General features: G+C 40.8%; 2 protein-coding genes across 2 annotated transcripts; both read left to right on the top strand.

Moving 5' to 3' along the window:
- Positions 1 to 1,325: 1,325 nt before the first annotated feature.
- Positions 1,326 to 8,652, top strand: spra (sepiapterin reductase a). Its single transcript, XM_054612421.1, has 3 exons — positions 1,326 to 1,715; positions 5,608 to 5,898; positions 6,222 to 8,652. The coding sequence occupies exons 1-3, from the start codon at positions 1,394 to 1,396 to the stop codon at positions 6,410 to 6,412; spliced, it is 804 nt and encodes a 267-aa protein (XP_054468396.1). The 5' UTR covers positions 1,326 to 1,393; the 3' UTR covers positions 6,413 to 8,652.
- A 1,955-nt stretch (positions 8,653 to 10,607) lies between these two features.
- Positions 10,608 to 18,534, top strand: smyd1a (SET and MYND domain containing 1a). Its single transcript, XM_054612922.1, has 10 exons — positions 10,608 to 10,744; positions 14,121 to 14,297; positions 15,644 to 15,857; positions 16,018 to 16,148; positions 16,325 to 16,363; positions 16,599 to 16,794; positions 16,917 to 17,009; positions 17,123 to 17,286; positions 18,144 to 18,312; positions 18,490 to 18,534. Exons 1-10 carry the CDS (start codon positions 10,608 to 10,610, stop codon positions 18,532 to 18,534), a joined length of 1,365 nt encoding a protein of 454 aa, XP_054468897.1.
- The last annotated feature ends 601 nt before the right edge of the window (positions 18,535 to 19,135 follow it).

Below are 19,135 nucleotides of genomic sequence, written 5' to 3'. Positions count from 1 at the left end.
TGTGGAGCTCTGTTTCTACAATTCACCATGGCAACAGGTAAACAAAGGGCAGCCTCTATTTTAATTCAGTGGAAGTAGGGATATTAATGCATGGAAGCTCTGCACATTTATCTATAAATGATAGCTTGAGTCAGAGGGGAAAAGTGTCAAAAAGTTAACACAATAAAGTTTGATTCAGTGTTTTCCATTACGTAATAATTATAGGCTGTACCCTACATTACATCTCAAATCGATTTGTTCAGCTTCAATCTGATGGGTACAAAACACAGGGACAAATTCAAGATAAAAAATATAATAAGAAATATAATATAATAAAATAATGTGGATTCTAAATGTAAGACGTATATATCACTCTTGGCTCAATAGGATTCAGTAGCTTTATTTCAGCTACTTCAAAAATATAATATTGTTTAAACCCGTCACTGAAATGCCGTTAAAACACATTCACTATACGCAGCCTGTTTAAAAAAAAACCAACTAACTTTCAAGCTACATTCTACAGCTGCACCACTACCCTGATCAGTCAGAAATATTAGCATATTATCGCCAATATTATAGGAATTATGTTCAATCTGGGTGTGGTGGCTAGCACTGTCGCCTCACAGCAAGAGGGCCCTGTGTCAATTCCCGGGCAAGACGGCCTTCTGTGTGGAGTTTGCATGTTCTCCCCGTGTCAGCGTGTGCTCGTAGAGTTCATAACATCATCTGGAGACGCTCGGTGAATTTCATCGAGTTGTATTCACTGTATCTACCAAGCCACACGTCGGCTGGTTTACAACAGTGATGTTGGGTGTACACTGTCTTGTGGTATAAGTGATGATTACAGTAATGATAGTATCCATTCCAACCAAGACACTATGAGCACATAGGTAAACTATAGGTTTACATGGACATAGGTTTATTAGGACATAGGTTTACATTGACTTTAGTTTTTGTGGACACAGGCTAAGAATGGTCTCCTGGATCAGTTTGTACTTTAAAAAAACTTTGTAAAATATATATATTGTTTAAATTTCAAGATAGAAAAAGCACATTCACCATAGTCAAAATATTTGTTTTTCGCTCATAACAATATTAAAGGACGGTGCTTAGTCGTATGTGAGAGGGTCTACAATACTCTGAACTTTTTGTTCTTCAGGTAGGCTAATCTGTGTGAACGAGTGTGAAACCGGGAGATGGCGACCGGGCAACGAGTGGGTTATTACCGTTGGTAGAATCCATGAAGAAGAACGATCCGCTGCCACTGGGTGAAAGGCGATTGGCTGACTCTCTAGTCTGCACACGCACTTGTCTAGCAGAGGAGATCATTGAGGTACAACGCATGCGCAGAGCGTGTCCCAGCTTTCATTCAACAGCCCTGCACCGACCGGTTCCTCCGCCGTGTTTCGGAACCATGTCGTCCACTACGCGTGCTGACCTGGGTCGGGCGCTCTGTATTATCACCGGGTCCTCAAGAGGCTTTGGTAGGACCATAGCGAGAGAGATGTCTCGGTTTGTGAAGCCAGGGTCGGCGCTCGTCCTGACGGCCCGTTCCGCTGATGACCTGCGGGCTCTGCAGGCGGAGCTGGCCGAGTCTGAGGCGGGCAGAGCGGGTCTGGTGGTCGAGTGTGTGGTGGCAGATCTGAGTCAGATGGAAGGACTGGAGAGCATCGTCAGAGCATCCAAAGACGCCTTTTCTGAGGACATGGACCACGTTCTACTGGTCAACAATGCGGGTAAGAAGAAACCGGTACAGTCAGTAATGCATCATCAAAGTCCTCGACCAACTAGAAAATACAAAAGTACTTATATTTGTATATGTATGTATGTATGTACAGTGGGTACGGAAAGTATTCAGACCCCTTTAAATTTTTCACCCTTTGTTTCACTGCAGCCATTTGCTAAAAAGTTTCGCATTAATGTACACTCAGCAACCCATCTTGACAGAAAAAACAGAAATGTAGAACTTTTTGCAAATTTATTAAAAAAGAAAAACTGAAATATCACAAGTATTCAGACCCTTTGCTCAGTATTGAGTAGAAGCACCCTTTTGAGCTAGTACAGCCATGAGTCTTCTTGGGAATGATGCAACAAGTTTCTCACACCTGGATTTGGGGATCCTCTGCCATTCTTCCTTGCAGATCCTCTCCAGTTCTGTCAGGTTGGATGGTGAACGTTGGTGGACAGCCATTTTCAGGTCTCTCCAGAGATGCTCAATTGGGTTTAGGTCAGGGCTCTGGCTGGGCCAGTCAAGAATGGTCACAGACTTGTTCCGAAGCCACTCCTTTGTTATTTTAGCTGTGTGCTTCGGGTCATTGTCTTGTTGGAAGGTGAACCTTCGGCCCAGTCTGAGGTCCTGAGCACTCTGGAGGAGGTTTTCTTCCAGGATATCTCTGTACTTGGCCGCATTCATCTTTCCTTCAATTGCAACCAGTCGTCCTGTCCCTGCAGCTGAAAAACACCCCCATAGCATGATGCTGCCACCACCATGTTTCACTGTTGGGATTGTATTGGGCAGGTGATGAGCAGTGCCTGGTTTTCTCCACACATACCGCTTAGAATTAACGCCAAAAAGTTCAATCTTGGTCTCATCAGACCAGAGAATCTTATTTCTCATAGTTTGGGAGTCCTCCATGTGTTTTTTGGCAAACTCTATGCGGGCTTTCATATGTCTTGCACTGAGGAGAGGCTTCCGTCAGGCCACTCTGCCATAAAGCCCCGACTGGTGGAGGGCTGCAGTGATAGTTGACTTTGTGGAACTCCCATCTCCCTACTGCATCTCTGGAGCTCAGCCACAGTGATCTTTGGGTTCTTCTTTACCTCTCTCACCAAGGCTCTTCTCCCACGATTGCTCAGTTTGGCTGGACAGCCAGGTCTAGGAAGAGTTCTGGTCATCCCATACTTCTTCCATTTAAGGATTATGGAGGCCACTGTGCTCTTAGGAACCTTGAGTGCTGCAGAAATTCTTTTGTAACCATGGCCAGATCTGTGCCTTGCCACAATTCTGTCCCTGAGCTCCTTGGGCAGTTCCTTCGACCTCATGATTCTCATTTGTTCTGACATGCACTGTGAGCTGTAAGGTCTTATATAGACAGGTGTGTGCCTTTCCTAATCAAGTCCAATCAGTTTAATTAAACACAGCTGGACTCCAATGAAGGAGTAGAACCATCTCAAGGAGGATCAGAAGAAATGGACAGCATGTGAGTTAAATATGAGTGTCACAGCAAAGGGTCTGAATACTTATGACCATGTGATATTTCAGTTTTTCTTTTTTAATAAATTTGCAAAAATTTCTACATTTCTGTTTTTTTCTGTCAAGATGGGTTGCTGAGTGTACATTAATGCGAAAAAAATGAACTTTTCCGATTTTAGCAAATGGCTGCAATGAAACAAAGAGTGAAAAATTTAAAGGGGTCTGAATACTTTCCGTACCCACTGTATATGTATATATATATGTATGTATATGTATGTATGTATGTATATATGTATATATATATGTGTGTGTGTGTATATATATATATATATATATATGTATGCATATATATATGTATGTATATATATGTATGTATATATATATGTATGTATATATATATATATATATGTATGTATATATATATGTATGTATATATGTATATATGTATATATATATATGTATGTATATATATATGAATGTATATATATATATGTGTATATATATATATATATATATATATATGTATGAGATAAAGACCCTCCTCAAGGAGAAGAAGAGGGTCTTTAGATCAGGAAACAAGGAGGAGCTGAGGACTGTGCAGAGGGAGCTGAGGAGGAAGATCAGGGAAGGGGAAAATGTCTACAGGTCGAAGATGGAGGATCAGCTGCAGCAGAACAACATCAGCAGAGTCTGGAAGAGCCTCAAGGCCATGTCTGGCCACAGCCAACAGCCTGTGGGGGACCAACAGTGGGTGAATGATCTGAACTCATTCTTTAACAGATTTGATCAGCCAGGACATTGAGATTGTGCAATCTTATAAGTACCTGGGTGTTCACTTGAACAATAAACTGGACTGGACTAATCATTCAAAGGCACTTTACAAAAAGGGTCATAGCAGACTGTATCTGCTGAGGAGACTGAGGTCCTTTGGAGTGCAGGGAGCACTCCTGAAGACCTTTTTCAACTCTGTGGTGGCATCAGCCATCTTTTATGCAGTGGTCTGCTGGAGCAGCAGCATCTCAGCAGCAGACAAGAAGAGACTCAACAAGCTTGTCAGGAAGGCCAGCAGTGTGCTGGGGTGTCCACTGGATACAGTGGAGGTGGTGGGAGACAGGAGGGTGATGGCAAAGCTGTCATCCCTGATGAACAACACCTCTCACCCCATGCAGGACGCCCTGGCAGCTCTGTGCAGCTCCTTCAGCCACCGGCTGCTTCACCCCCGGTGTGTGAAGGAGAGGTACCGCAGGTCCTTCCTTCCTGCTGCTGTCAGGTTGCACAACCAACTCTGCTCCCAGCAGACCACATGACCACATGACAATAATAACATGACAATAAAAACCTGTGCAATACATTACACATTACACTGTGCAATAATAGTTAAAAATAGTTAAAATAGTTGGGGGTTTTTTCTCTGTCTGTAAATATAATATTTCAGTTATTGTTGTTTTTTCTACTGTTTTTTTTATTGCTTATTTATAATACTTGTTTTATTTTATTTTTAATTTTAATTTTTTATCTTGTCTTCTTCTACTATGTCTCTTGTGTGCACTTTACTCTACGCTGTTGTAACCTGCAAATTTCCCCGCTGCGGGACTAATAAAGGATTATCTTATCTTATCTTATCTTATCTTATGTATGTGTATATATATGTGTATGTATGTATACATATATATGTATGTATGTATGTATGTATGTATGTATATATATATGTATGTATGTATGTATGTATGTATGTATGTATGTATATATGTACATAATGATACTGACGCAAACAATTTATATACTGTATATATTCTATGTATTATTGACTGTATATATTATATACTGTTTATATTATATATTGTATGTATTATATTATATTGTGTATTTTATATACTGTATATTTTATAAACTACTCTATATATTATATACTGTATATTTAAAGTATTTAAAATCCTGAGTAAGTTTTGACTTTTGTGCTGCTGCATTAAAAAGATTTACACTTGAATTGTAATTCCTTTTACTAAGTTGCTGGTGTACGATTAATTATTTTCATAAAAGATAAGTCAGTTATTTATATCTATATATTTACTTGTTACATTTTGTCTTACAGAGTCAGTAAAACAAAGTTTAAGTTAGGTCTGATGTTTCCTTACACATAAAGTCTCTCAGGCATACAGCTTATTGGTGAAACACTGGTATTAGATCAGTACTCTGTATCAGCTGATACCCAAAGATCAGGTTTTACTGTTGTGACTGAGAAAGTAAGATAGGTTGCATTCCTACTTTGGGGGCCACAAGCAGGATTTGAGTGGAACCCTCTTTTTTATTTTGTGATCTTGTTGCTTCCTCTTGATAATATTTGTGTAACAGTAGTTGATGGAAACACTCTCAAGGTATGTTTGAGGATGGAGACGTACAAGTAACACTAGTAACCCCTTCTTTCCTCTTCCCAGCCTCTCTGGGGGACGTGTCCCGCTATGCCAAAAGCTTCACCGACATGGCCGAGGTGGACTCTTACTTGTCTCTCAATGTCAGCTCCTCCCTGTGCCTCACTGCCAACGTCCTGCAGGCGTTCCCACAGCGTCCAGGTCAGCGGCGCACCATAATCAACATCAGCTCACTGTGTGCTCTGCAGCCTTTCCGCTCCTGGGGGCTGTACTGCACCAGCAAGGCTGCCCGAGAGATGATGTTCAGGGTGCTGGCCGAAGAGGAGCCGGACCTGCGGGTGCTCAGCTACTCCCCAGGTGAGAAGCTGCATGTTTGTGCTGGTTACGTTCCAGTCCAACCAGTCAGCCTGAGACTGGAGCTGATTCGGAGGAATTGAATAAAGTCTTCCTAAAGATGTTGTGACACTGAGCAGAAATCGGCTGCAAACATTATTTCACACACTTTCAAAGACAGAGAAAAAATGGAGGACGTACAGAAACATACCACAGGTTACAAATCGCTTTATTACTTGACTTTAAGTCACATAATAATGAGAGGTTGATTAAAAACAAAATTTGTTTGTTGTGCCCATTCCCAGCCTTGAACCACACACTCACCTATGACCTCTGTATTGAACCAGGGCCTCTGGACACAGCCATGCAGGCGTTGGCCAGATCAAGAACAGCTGATCCCAGCATCAGGAAGTCTTTCTCAGACATGTTCGCTCAGGGCCAGCTGCTCACCTGTGAGGCGTCCTGTGCCAAGCTGATGAAGCTCCTTCTGGAGGACAGCTACACGACGGGAGCTCACATCGACGTCTTTGACCTCTAGACACAGCATGAGTACTTACAGCCATTCAGTATTTTTATGTGTGCCTTTGGTTTCGATTGAAACTCTTTTGATTTATATCTGCCGCTAACCTCTTTTAATAGCGGAAAAGTTAAGAGTTGACTCAAAATTCACTGTCAATCTTACCTCTGTAGGTTGTAGCCTTCTATTTTGAATCGGACCAATGTGACAGCCTGAATATGAAACTAATGTTCATCAAAAGTACATTCAAAACATTCCAGAACACAAGTTTACTCTCCACTCGGCCAGTGAAGTAGCAGTCAGTAACGTCAACACACAGAGACGAGTATAAGTCTGAACCTTTCTAATAATACACATATAAAGAGTGAGGGAATACAAAAAGACATGGTGGTGTGTAGCATGAGGCCACCTGAGCATCGCCGTAATGAATGTAACACGGGACACCTCAGTAAAATATTTTCTACATGTTGCAGGATACCATTAGTAGACGTTCAGTAGATGAGCCATCTCAAGCTGAAACATGATGCAGCCGTTGGACATCAGGCCTCGTTAATGTCTTTTCATTAAAGCAGCAGTGTGCAGCCTTTAGGGGGATTTATCAGCAGAAATAGAATATAGTATTCATGATTATGTTTTCACCTGCACGAGTTGGCGATCACTTTGGGAAGATTAAAACAGGTCCCTATTTTCTTGATGCATAAGATATGAAGCCAAAGCCCTCCGAGTCCATTAAAGAATAGACATGTTGTTCTCAGCGTCCGTATAGAGCATTCTCTGAGCGCCAGTGCCTTCTTTCAGCTGTCTTTAATGATGAGAGATGCAGCCACACTGAGAAAAGCACTGACGTAGTGTGTTTTTTTTCAGAGCACTCCATGCCTCAGTATTTTTTATGTCACCACTCTGAGCCCTTTTTGTCTAAAAACCTCTGAACTTTTCAGAAAGGCGCTGGTGTCGTCACGGTGGACGAAGCACTCAGCCTTAAAAAAAATAACGCTACATGGACTGTCAGTGGTCTGAGTGTGTGGGAGCCTGACAGCCGAGCAGAAGCAGCCGCTCAGATGGACTGACTGAGCTTGTATAGGCTACGAGGGAATTTACCTGGCCTACACACAGACAGGCAGCAGCAGGTCGCTGTGAATTCAATTATTAACAAATTAATTCTTTTGTCAGAAAGATTAGGGGAATAGACAAAAAACGCTGTTGGCACTGTTCATTAGTGTATAATCACCTGAAAGTAAGAGTTGTTGTGTTTTGGTTAGCTTAGAATGAGTCCTTCACATCTACATAGGGAGCGGCTCCTCTTTATGGAGTCCATCATGTTTCTACAGGAGCCCAGAACAGACAAACCAAACACTGGCTCTAGAGAGGGACATTGACGTTGTTATGTTACCTTAAGGCCACCATAGTTCTGAAGGGAGGGGTGGGGAGGGGGGAGTATTCAGTTTGGTATATTTAGAGCAAGCTCTCTTTTACAGGACGTCCTAATTACAGTACATATAATACAACAAAAGGAACAGTATACAATTATAAAACAAACAGGTCAAGAATATGAACAACAATTCAAAAGCATGCGTTCACACTGCTCCACAGTATGTCAGATACAAGGGATTTAAATTAGCTAGTCTAAATTTACAAGCTTGTGTCATAGTATTCATAAAGCCAATTTCTCAATCTCCGTATAAACTTGATGATGTTTGATGACCAAATAGTCTTGGAACCTGGTTCCTAGAAGGTCTATAGGCCGAGTTAAAGGCTTCTAAACCTTGCTAGACGCCATCAAATCCTACACACTGCTGCTTCACATTCAGAAAAGTTCAGAAAAGTTGAAGAAGAGAAAAATAAGTAGAACCATCTTTGTCAAAACGGTGTGCCCTAACTGTAAACTGTCTGTTTATGTCATCAGTAGATATTGTTCTCTTTGCGCTCTGATCTGATCTCTTAATTGTGACTAGAGTGACGTCCGGGGTTGGACTTTTAAGGTGCCTTACTTGTGATATCTGTTAAAAGGATGTTCAGTGAACTGTGATTGATGATGCTGTATTGCTGATCCATTTCAATATGTCACTCGACTCCAAATATTCTTACACATTTCACAATGTATGTCTTATTATTTCTTTGTACATGCTTACCTTCAGCTGTGATCAAAATCTGCTTAGTAAACTTGATACAGTATATTACATAAATGCAATAATGAGCTTATTTTTATTAGAGTTGTTTTTGTCTTTTATTTCATCTTTTCACACATACCATTGAAGCCCATGATAAGAGTCTGACTACCTAACCTACAAAAATATCAGAGTATCATATTTAATTATAACATAAAGGTGCCACTTATAACAAGTCACAATTATGAACGGTTCTTGATTATTTCTTCAATGCTTATAAATCATTTGATATTTACAAGTCAGTAATATCCGTAACAAAGTGTAAATTTCTAAAATCTTTTGAAATTTACACTTTGAAATGCTCCAGTATGTTCAGCAGCTAGTCACTAATGGGGCTGAGCAGCAGGTTCTGAGAACAGAGACAGTAGACATTGTGTTGTGAGACTAAAATAATTAAAAGAAAGGTCAAAGGGGGTCACCATGAATATCCACAGATAATTTACCAAGAGTTAGACCCAATGACGTCTGATCACAGCAGCAGCTTTCCGTGAAGCTGCTCTAATCAATGTTTTAATAGTAACAGTGGATCAGTTGAGTGTCTGTACTGTGACAGGGGTAACTCGTAGTGACAGAACCCACGGAGAACTATCGCCAGCTCTGCTCTTCCTCTCAGCTCTACGCAACCTTTTCAACACGTTTCAGCTCATTGTTACGGTTTTACCTCACTGTTTGGGTTCACTCTCTCAGCTCTGATAAAGCCACTGTACACCTCCTGCCCAGCACCAAACAGGACACTGAACATTGTGGAGCTCACAGATATTTATTTCTCAGGAATTTGTGGAGACCATCAACAGAGCCAAAGGACCGTGAGTACTGGACTTACACTTATCAGTTGGGCAAAAACACGACGAAATCTGTCAGTAGACATCTGTATCATGTACCATGCTGTAAATGTACTATCATGTACCTTGCTATGGCAACGGCAGCGCATGTACATGCTGCAGCCGATAGCTACCATGAATTACGCTTCATTTTTTTCTTTAATTGTTTTTTGTTTTTGTTAATCACAAATAGCCTATGACAGAATATGTTCATCAACATCTCAATTCCGCTACCCAGCATGCTCCTGGCTGTCTGATGTTCAATAAAGAAAAATAAGATGGATGAAATAAGACTCCAGTTGAGCCCACATCCTCACAGAGATCTGGATCCATCGTTCATCTTGGATCAAGCTCCACTTGACGGACAGACAGCAGGACAGAGCGCAGGACTCGGGTTGGACCAGAGGAGGTGGACTCTGTGTTTACATCATAATGCTTGATGCTGAAACACAGTCAATGTTGATGGACAATGTTTTCTCATGTTGAATTTTTAATGTGAAGATGTCAGCCATAATATCTGCACAGAGAATTGTTTTTGTCGATGCTGTTTACACTCCTTGTGATGCAAATGTGAAAAATGCACTACAGGAATATACTACTGTTTTTATTTTTTTGTCATGTGTTTGATTTGTTACGAATGGGCTACAACTTCAATTCATTGTGCATCCCTGTGTTGCAAAATGACAATAAATGATCCTTGAATAACAACTTCATATGGGGATAGTATGTCCATGTTGTGTAACAACAAAAAACAAATTAAAGGCTTATTGTGCGTCTGGATGTGACAGGATGTGACCCCCTCCACTGCACTGTGCAAAGGTTTCTAAATAAAAAAAGAAACGCAAAGAGGCTGACTGTAAATGTGAGCGGCTCTGTTTCCTGACATGAGCCTCTGACAGACAGCCACAGGTGCCCCGGACCAAAATACCACCAGAGGGACCAACCCAAAGAAAGGGGCACCCCTAGACTACCTCCACCTCTGCTACCTCCCCTAGCCCTTCATTTTACACTACTCTCCCCCCTTCAGACTCTGGGGGGTTGGTACAACCTCTAATGGAGCAAATTTATTTTGGGCTGTAGCAGGGGTCTGGCTAAGGAGAGAGTGGGCAAGTGCTCCTTAGAATTTCACGAGAACTCTCAGCTCCCAGCAGCTTGTTCAGTCCCTCATCCCTCGGCCAGTCCCACCCTCAGCAGCCTTCTCCCTCCTCTGGGTTTTATTTCGCCAGTACAATGACTGTGGGCAACATGGAGAGTGTTCAGCTGTTTGATGCTGGGAAGAAAGGTCGAGGCCTGAGGGCCACCAAAGAGCTCAACGCTGGAGAAGTGGTCTTCGCCGAGCCAAGCTTCTCCGCTGTGGTCTTCGACAGGTACGAGGCTCCTGGTTGTCGTAGTCGTAGATTAGATGTACTGGTAGGAGGACTGGCTTTTTCTCACTGAGCACGTCTGCATGTCTGGCGGACACACTGTGTGTTGTGGACAGGAGGCCATACTTCTCTCAGCTGTGACCTCATTTCTAGATGCCATGATTCTCCTGACACCAGCAGTGGGAAAGCTGTCAGGATGTCATGTGAGCTTGATATACTTTTGGATTCAGTGTTCAAGAGCACAGAGGCTCTGCCACAAAATGATTAAACACCTTACAATCTTTCAAACTAATTTTTCATATTGAAAATGGATAAAACATCAGTTGGAAAATCTCAGCAGCAGTTTAAATAGAGAAATGCCATTTTTTCTCTTTACATGCAGTAGATTAAAGTCTGCTTTCAGACATCGGTCATACCTCTATTTCTTTTACATTGTTCATATGCTTCATACTACACTAGGAATATTGTCACAGCTGCAAAAAAAGTTCATATAGGAAAATAAAAAGATATTCATAAAAGAAAAACTGAATATGAAACAGACATATTTGAGGAGTTGGGAGCGAGATCGGCTTGATAAACCAATAGCAGTATTTTGAAATCATTTTAAGTCATAGTTAAGCTCTGAGTCCTGGACTGATGTGGTCCTTCTTGGTCTAGTTGCAGCCATCTGAATGAGTTTTAAAAAGGCCCCAATAAAGTTGTAATATGATCTCAAAATGGGAGTCCACAGCAACCAAGATTTATGGCTTAGTTTGTGGTTTAACATTTGGGATTCAAGATGTGTGCTGGATTTTAGTCACAATTCTTTTCCCCGAAAAATGAATCCTGTTTCATTTTTATTAACACATGTTGTGAAAAAACTCTTAAAACTTAGCTTAGCTTAACATAAAGACTGGAAGCAAAGCAAAATTGCACACCTGGCTCTGTCCAAAGTTAAAAAATACACAACCAGCAACTCTAAAGCTTACTGGTGTACATAGGGACAGCACTCAGGCTGAAACAGGGACTGACCAGTTGAAGCTTATGGGGTCACATGTTGGAACAAGGAGCTGCTTCCTATCTTAATACCAAAGTAAACTAATCCTCTCTTGGCTCTATCTCCATGCTGCACAGATATAAATAAAAAATAAATATTTTATATTTTGGGACATCCAATGATTTGTTTAATGATGTACACAGTAATTGTTCGGAACCATATCCAATTCCCTGCAGTATTATGGTGGCATGCTCTGTCATGTTTCATAATTTGAGTTAACTGTTAGTTTAGATGTGTAATTACCATACCTAGTAGTAGTAGTAGTAGTAGTAGTAGTAGTAGTAGTGTTGTGGTAGATTTTTGATGAATGAGACAAGAATGGTTAATAATTAACTGTTGTAACTAACATGTCCTTTATCTTAATTATGTTATTGTATTCAACATTTTGACTTTGATGCTCATTTTGATTACCTCATGAATAACTTGTCAGATGGACTTTTGTCTTCTTTTTCAAAGCTGGAACATGTAATGCAACGCGAGTGATGCAGCTGTAGTTTTGGAATTCGGCAACACGCAGTGACGTGGACTTTTCTGTAAATAGTATGTGGTAATACGACATAGTGCAGTCGGGTTTGGCTATGTGCTGGAATGCCAGACATCTGGTGGCGTTGAGTTTGAGCCAAAGAAGGGCTGCTAGCTGCAGACACTGGGTGTCCAACACAGTAGCACTGCACTAACGGATCTGCCTAATGTTATCAAAGAGCTGTCCACAACTACACACAGTGGATGAGTTCACTCCAACAGAACAAGCTTCTGTGTCTTCTGCATCCAAACTGTGAAAACATATGAGGAAAGAAATGTTATCATGTTTACAGACAGATATTTTATATATGATATGTATGTGCAAATGTATATGTGTTTTGTTCATGCATACTGTATATTTAACAATATTACATAGATAAATAGTACATAGAATAGTATTTAGTATGCATATGACTGAATAAATCATACATTTCTTATTATTGCATCATGCAGACAACTTTTCCCAGAGACACCATATATTCACATAAGCCAGAACCAATTTTTAAACAATAAAAATAATAAACTAGAAGAGCTTTCACTATCAAATCTTCATACTTTCATTGTCTACAATAAGATTCATAAATCACTGACACAAAAATGTTTACTATGTAGTGCAAAAGAAATCAGAGTAAGTAGTCAACCAACTAAATTGTCTTTAAGGAGTTGTTTCCAGGCTTTTAAGAAAATGTTAGCGAATTTTAACAAATCAAAATTGAACAACCGTTCTAATTTCAGATTCTCTGAACACCAGACAATGTCAGGCTGCAGATGATGTCATGGGAAAAAAAATTGACAGACGCTCAGACGTCTGTCATAAAAAGAAAAAGGACGCATGTAGTGCTGAGAATAGGGATGAATTATGGAGATAATGATAATAATAACTTTATAAATATATGATCTGGCTATGCAAGACTAGCATTTCTGTAGGGAGTCTGGCAGTTTGGGAGCAATGCATGCATAGTCGATCAATCAATTGGAGAAAAGTTCACGTCAAACTTTGAATGACAGCCACCTAATTTACATAATGAAGAAATGCATAAAGAAACGAAATACAGAAATTCAAAAAATAAAGTTTTGGGAAATAAATAGGGAAAAATTGCAAAGGGAAAATAATATAGAAGTAAATGACAAGATATTTAAATATATAGATGTACACTTGGTGAACAATGACATATTCATTTATTATTTATTGATTTAGGGATTTCAAAATGTATTTATTATAGTATTTATTTGTTATTTTGGCCACTACTATAGTCATTGCTGCTGTTATTATAAGTAGTCTTAATTTTTTCCTTCGTTACGCTGCTTACTACTCTTATTATATTAATCATTTATGTCATATGCATTGAATGTGTTGTATCTCTGTTATGCTGCTCATTCTGTACACATGACATGTATTGCATTCTGTCCATCCTGGGAGAAGGATCACTCCTCTGTCGCTCTCCCATAGGTTTCTTCCTTTTTTCTCCCTGTTAAAGGGTTTTTTTTAGGGGAGTTTTTTCCTGTGCCGATGTGAGGGTTCCGGGACAGAGGATGTCACATGTGTACAGATTGTAAAGCCCTCTGAGGCAAATTTGTAATTTGTGATTTTGGGCTATACAAAATAAATTGAATTGAATTGAATTACTGTCCTCCATACATATTTGATAAACAGCAGAGAATGAGTGTTCTGTTTAGAGAGAGCTGAACTGACTAGCTTTAGGTTTTTTGCCTCCTCGATCTCTTTAGTTTTCTTCCGTCTCAATGCCATTATTGAGATGTCAATGAAAGATCATGTTTTCAGTGCAGCTGCTGTGTTTCTCTCTTTTGTGTCCCTCCCAGTTTGGCCACTCAGGTGTGCCACAGCTGTTTCCGGCGCCAGGCCAAACTGCACCGCTGTGCCCAGTGTAAATTTGCCCATTACTGCGACCGCACCTGCCAGACTGCATGCTGGGATGAACACAAGCAGGAATGTGGAGCCATTAGGAAGATTGGCAAGGTGCCCAGCGAGAATGTTCGGTAAGGAGAACTGAGACCTGCGAGGAAGCTCCAGAAGAAGGATGAAAAGAAAGTTGTATAAAACTGACTTGTATAGACAGTAGACAGTACAGACCAATCAGCCACTGTCTTTCTTTGCAGTAATGTATAAACATGTCCCCAACACTAGTACATGACAAGTTGTCTCTCACTCAGCGCTAGATTTCCATGAACATTGTTGTGGATATTCATGTTCCCTCAGAGGATGGATTTGAATGTTTTATGACTTATTTTGGGCACAAACAGTATTTTAACAATTATTGGATGCAATGTATTTCAATACTGTACAGACAGTCATGTTGCCCAGAGAATGAATCCTACTGATGTTGGTGATCTTTTTCTAGCGCCACTGTGAGGTTGACATTTGTGGATTTTGGTGAAATGTCTGAACAAAACTATTGAATCGATTGCCATAACATTTGGTAAACACGAATAAGTGAATGTGTTTGCTGAAAATCTAGCAACAGCATCAGGTCAAATTTGACCAATACTTTGGATAATGATGTAAACGGTAGTTACTGTACTTTGGGTTTGGATCGCATATGTTAGGATTCTAACAAACTAAACTAAATTGGTGTTCATGGTAAACATTATACCTGCTTAACATCAGCATGCTCAAATTCTGATTTAGATTTAGTTAGCATTTGGCTCCTAGAAACATTTAAATGTTCACACTGTACAAACCACATTCATGGTCATCAGAGGATGAACCATTTTGATTTTAACTACCTCATTACCTTTTCTTAAGCGCCAAAATATGGTGTATTGACTGATGGGTGAATAATACTCCATGACAATTTGCTGTCATTATTCATGCTCCACAGAGGATGAACACTCTTGATAATAATCCTATAAATGTCAGCCAAACTGTCACTTTTGCACATAACAACATCTTCCAATCTAATTGACAGACTGTGTCAGTTGATGGCAAAGTACACGCCAGACGTATCATGAACATAAAAGTAGTCAAGGCACAGAAAGTGGGATGGTCTGACTGTTGACGCTGGTATATTGGACAGTGGTGTGTCCTGACAAGTGCAGCCTCTCTAGGGGTCACTAATGGGACTTTAGCCTTATGATCCTGTTATACTAGTGCCCCACTGTGGAACAACATCCTTCTCAAAATCAGAAAAGGGACTTGAGGAAGGACAAGTTTGAGCTTTGGCTGATGTTCCGTTTTCTAATGTTTCACATGGATAATTATATTAATATATGATGATTTGATAAGAGAATTTTGAATTTCATATTTCTCCTATGTAATTCTGTAGGATTCTGTAGTATAGGATTCAGTGGTGATTTTGAAAGGTATCCATTTGTCTCACACCCAGTCTGGCTGCTCGTTTACTGTGGCGTATACACAAGGAAACAGGCATTGTGTCAGACAGTCAGCTGATCTCAGTGGACCAGCTGGAGGACCATGTGGCTGACCTACCTGAAGAAGATCTCAAGCAGCTTAAGACTGATGTGCACAACTTCCTGGAATATTGGTCCTATGGAAGAAAGCAGCACTCCGTCGACGACATCTCACACATCTTTGGCATCGTAAGAATGGATGAATTTGTGTTCCTCATTGCCTCTTATTATATATTTGTAAAGTGCTCTAGGAAAGAGTGCTTCAGAATCAATCTTAGGTACTTTGTCTCTCCCATCCCACTCCTTCCCTCAACACTCTCCCCTTCCTCCCCTCGGTGTCTCTTTCAAGATCAAGTGTAATGGATTCAAACTGAATGACCAGAGAGGCCTGCAGGCTGTTGGTGTTGGTCTTTTCCCCAACCTTTGTCTGGTCAACCATGACTGTTGGCCCAACTGCACTGTCATCCTCAACCACGGAAAGTAGGTATCCAAGCTACTGCTCCTAACAAGTCACAATCAGAGACCTCTGGGTATTGGAATATATATTATGCGAGCACACCAGTAAGTACAATAATAAAACTGTGGACCATACCGACTTGTTAATGCTTTATTTCGAACAAAAGACCAGTGTATGGACTCTTGCTTTCTTTTTGCAGCCAGTCAGCATTGAGTTCTGCTCTCCACTCTCAGAGGAGGTATGTAGAACAATCAAGACCACTCAAACCAATTAGAAATAATGTGTTGCTTTAGTCATTAATTTGTAAATTAATATGCACAATGATGTAAATGAATGTGCATTGGTCCTGATAAATAAACACATAAAGTAATTAAAGAATACAGCGAGAAATGCAAATGTCAGCATAAAATAGTGTTTTCGATAAGAAGATTGAGACCACTCCCATGTCTTTGTCCTGTCCTCCTCTGTCCCAGGATTGAGCTGCGAGCTGTGGGTAAAATCTCAGAGGGCGTGGAGCTGACTGTCAGCTACGTGGACTTCCTCACCCTGTCTGCTGATCGCCAGAAGAAGCTGAAGGCCCAGTTCCACTTCCTGTGCAGCTGCGAACACTGTAGCCAGGGCGTCAAGGACGACCTGATGATGGCCGCCGCAGAGAGCGAGGGGAACAAAGTTGGGTTTACATATGATAATAGTAACACAAAAGACAGTCTTTTTCATTTCTTTATTCCCTTGTATGGTGATGAGCATACTGAATGTTCCAGTTAACTGTTGTTGTTGTGTCTCCCTCTCAGCCCTCTGCTGATAAGGTAAAAGAGGGGACAGCCTTCACTAAAGAGTGTCTGGAGAAGATTGAGAGGTCCCGTATTGAGAAGGATTACCACGAGGTACACGACACCACTCTCAGCTCTACTGCATTTCTCTCTCTCTTAATGTCTCCACTTGATATCCCTTTCTTCCTGTATGTCTCCTATATCGTGTGCTGTCTGTCCTCTCTTAGATGGTGAGGTTGTGTCGTGAGTGTCTGGAGAAGCAGGACAATGTCCTGGCTGACACTCACCTGTATAAGCTGCGTGTGCTCAGCATTGCCAGTGAGGTGCTGTCATACCTGCAGTCCTTCTCTGAGGCTGCAGGCTACGCCCGCAGGATGGTGGAGGGATACACGTGAGTGCGGACAGAGCACTTTTTTCTGGAGGGATACAGTAACTCCACACAAGCATGATCACGCTGAAGACACTAGCTGTCTTGACTGAGATAAGACAAGATCAGTATGAAGTTATGATTTATGTAAACTCCCCATGTTCCATACAGTATATTTGCATAGAAACTGCCCATGTAAATGGTAATGGTAAATGGACTGTACTTGTATAGCGCTTTTCTAGTCTCTGACCACTCAAAGCACTTTTACACTACATGTCATCAATCACCCATTCAAATCCATTCATACACTGATGGGAGGGGTTACCATGCAAGGTGCCACCTGTCTGTCAGGATTCTAACTAACAGTCATACACAAAATTTCACCGCAGAAACAGCCTGCGGGAGCACTTTAGGGTTAAGTGTCTTGCCCAAGGACATATCGACCTGGACTCCCGGATCCTTTGATCGGATTGGCAACCCTGCTCTCCACAGTGGCCTATTTCACCATACATTAGCATTAGAACCTTTGAGGCTCTACAGCTGGTTAGGAGAAACCTCTTTGTAATCACACCCTAATACAAAATATAATGATCATGTAAGTGTCACACAGTCAGGCAGTCAGAAACAATTTTACAAAAGTAATTTTTTGCCAAATGTTAGTCAAACAATAAGAATTAGTACATTTGTTTAAGACTATTTTCAGCAGTGGAATAATCCACATTGGGTGCTCTAGTGAGAATGTTTGGCTCATTGACGTGTTGGGACAACGATGGAGCTCTCTGGGATATATAAATGAGATATCAGGCTTAGTATACACAAAGGACTTGTTAGTAGGACACATTCATGATTGTAGGGGGTCTCCATGGGATTTGTTTCTGCAGAAAGCTGTACCACCCTAACAATGCCCAGTTGGGCATAGCCATCATGCAGGCAGGCGTCGCCCACTGGCTTGCAGGGCAGATAAAGGTGGGTCACGGTTTGATCTGCAAGGCCTACGGCATCCTCATGGTGACCCATGGACCCAACCACCACATCACCAGAGACCTGGAGGTACTTTACGCTGTAGTCTACTTCTATGAATCAGGCTGTGACTCTAGCAGAAATGACCACATATTTTAAAGACTATTTACAACTACAGACTTAGTTGTAAATATAGAAATTATTTAAGCACTATTTAATTTTCTCAGCACACTACTCCCAGTAATCTTGTTTTTTTTATGCCTTCAGTCTATGCGCATGCAGACTGAGATGGAGCTGAAGATGTTCAAGTAGAATGAGAATGACATCCTGAGAAATGCTGTCTGAAGAAGCAGCCCATAATCAGAAGCTCCTAAGCTGATGAAAACACTAAAGGCCTCCTCCGCAAGCTATGATCACCTTTCATCACTGATGTTCCTATCTTTAAAAAAATGTATATATATATATATATATATATATATATATATATGTGTGTGTGTGTGTCTGAAGCTATGCACCCAGTCCCTGTACTGATTCTTATCTACAATAAAAGTGAAGATACTGTACCGAGGTCATGAGTCCATCTACCCACCCCTCCACCCAAGCATTATTTATTAAGTATATTATCTGTAAATTATATTTCCCAATATTAAAGTGGACAGTAGATTCTGTTCAAAGGTTTCTCCACATTGCTATTGGCCTGACTTTAATAGACTGAGTCTGAAAGGACAGACAAATGTGAGACACAATGACACCTGCTGCTGTAAAGAGTTGTGGACACAACAGACCAATGAATAAAATCCCGACAGCAGGTGATTTACACTTCAAACTACACTCCTAATTTTTGAAACTGTGTTCTTATCAGCCGTGTCTCCAGCAGTGGCTGTTTTCAGCTGAACACCTCTGACAAACAAAC

This window comes from Anoplopoma fimbria, chromosome 14, assembly GCF_027596085.1.
Source record: "Anoplopoma fimbria isolate UVic2021 breed Golden Eagle Sablefish chromosome 14, Afim_UVic_2022, whole genome shotgun sequence".
Lineage (NCBI taxonomy): Eukaryota > Metazoa > Chordata > Actinopteri > Perciformes > Anoplopomatidae > Anoplopoma > Anoplopoma fimbria.
Note: the sequence above shows the minus strand (reverse complement) of the source record. Positions and strands in the feature narration are given on the sequence as shown.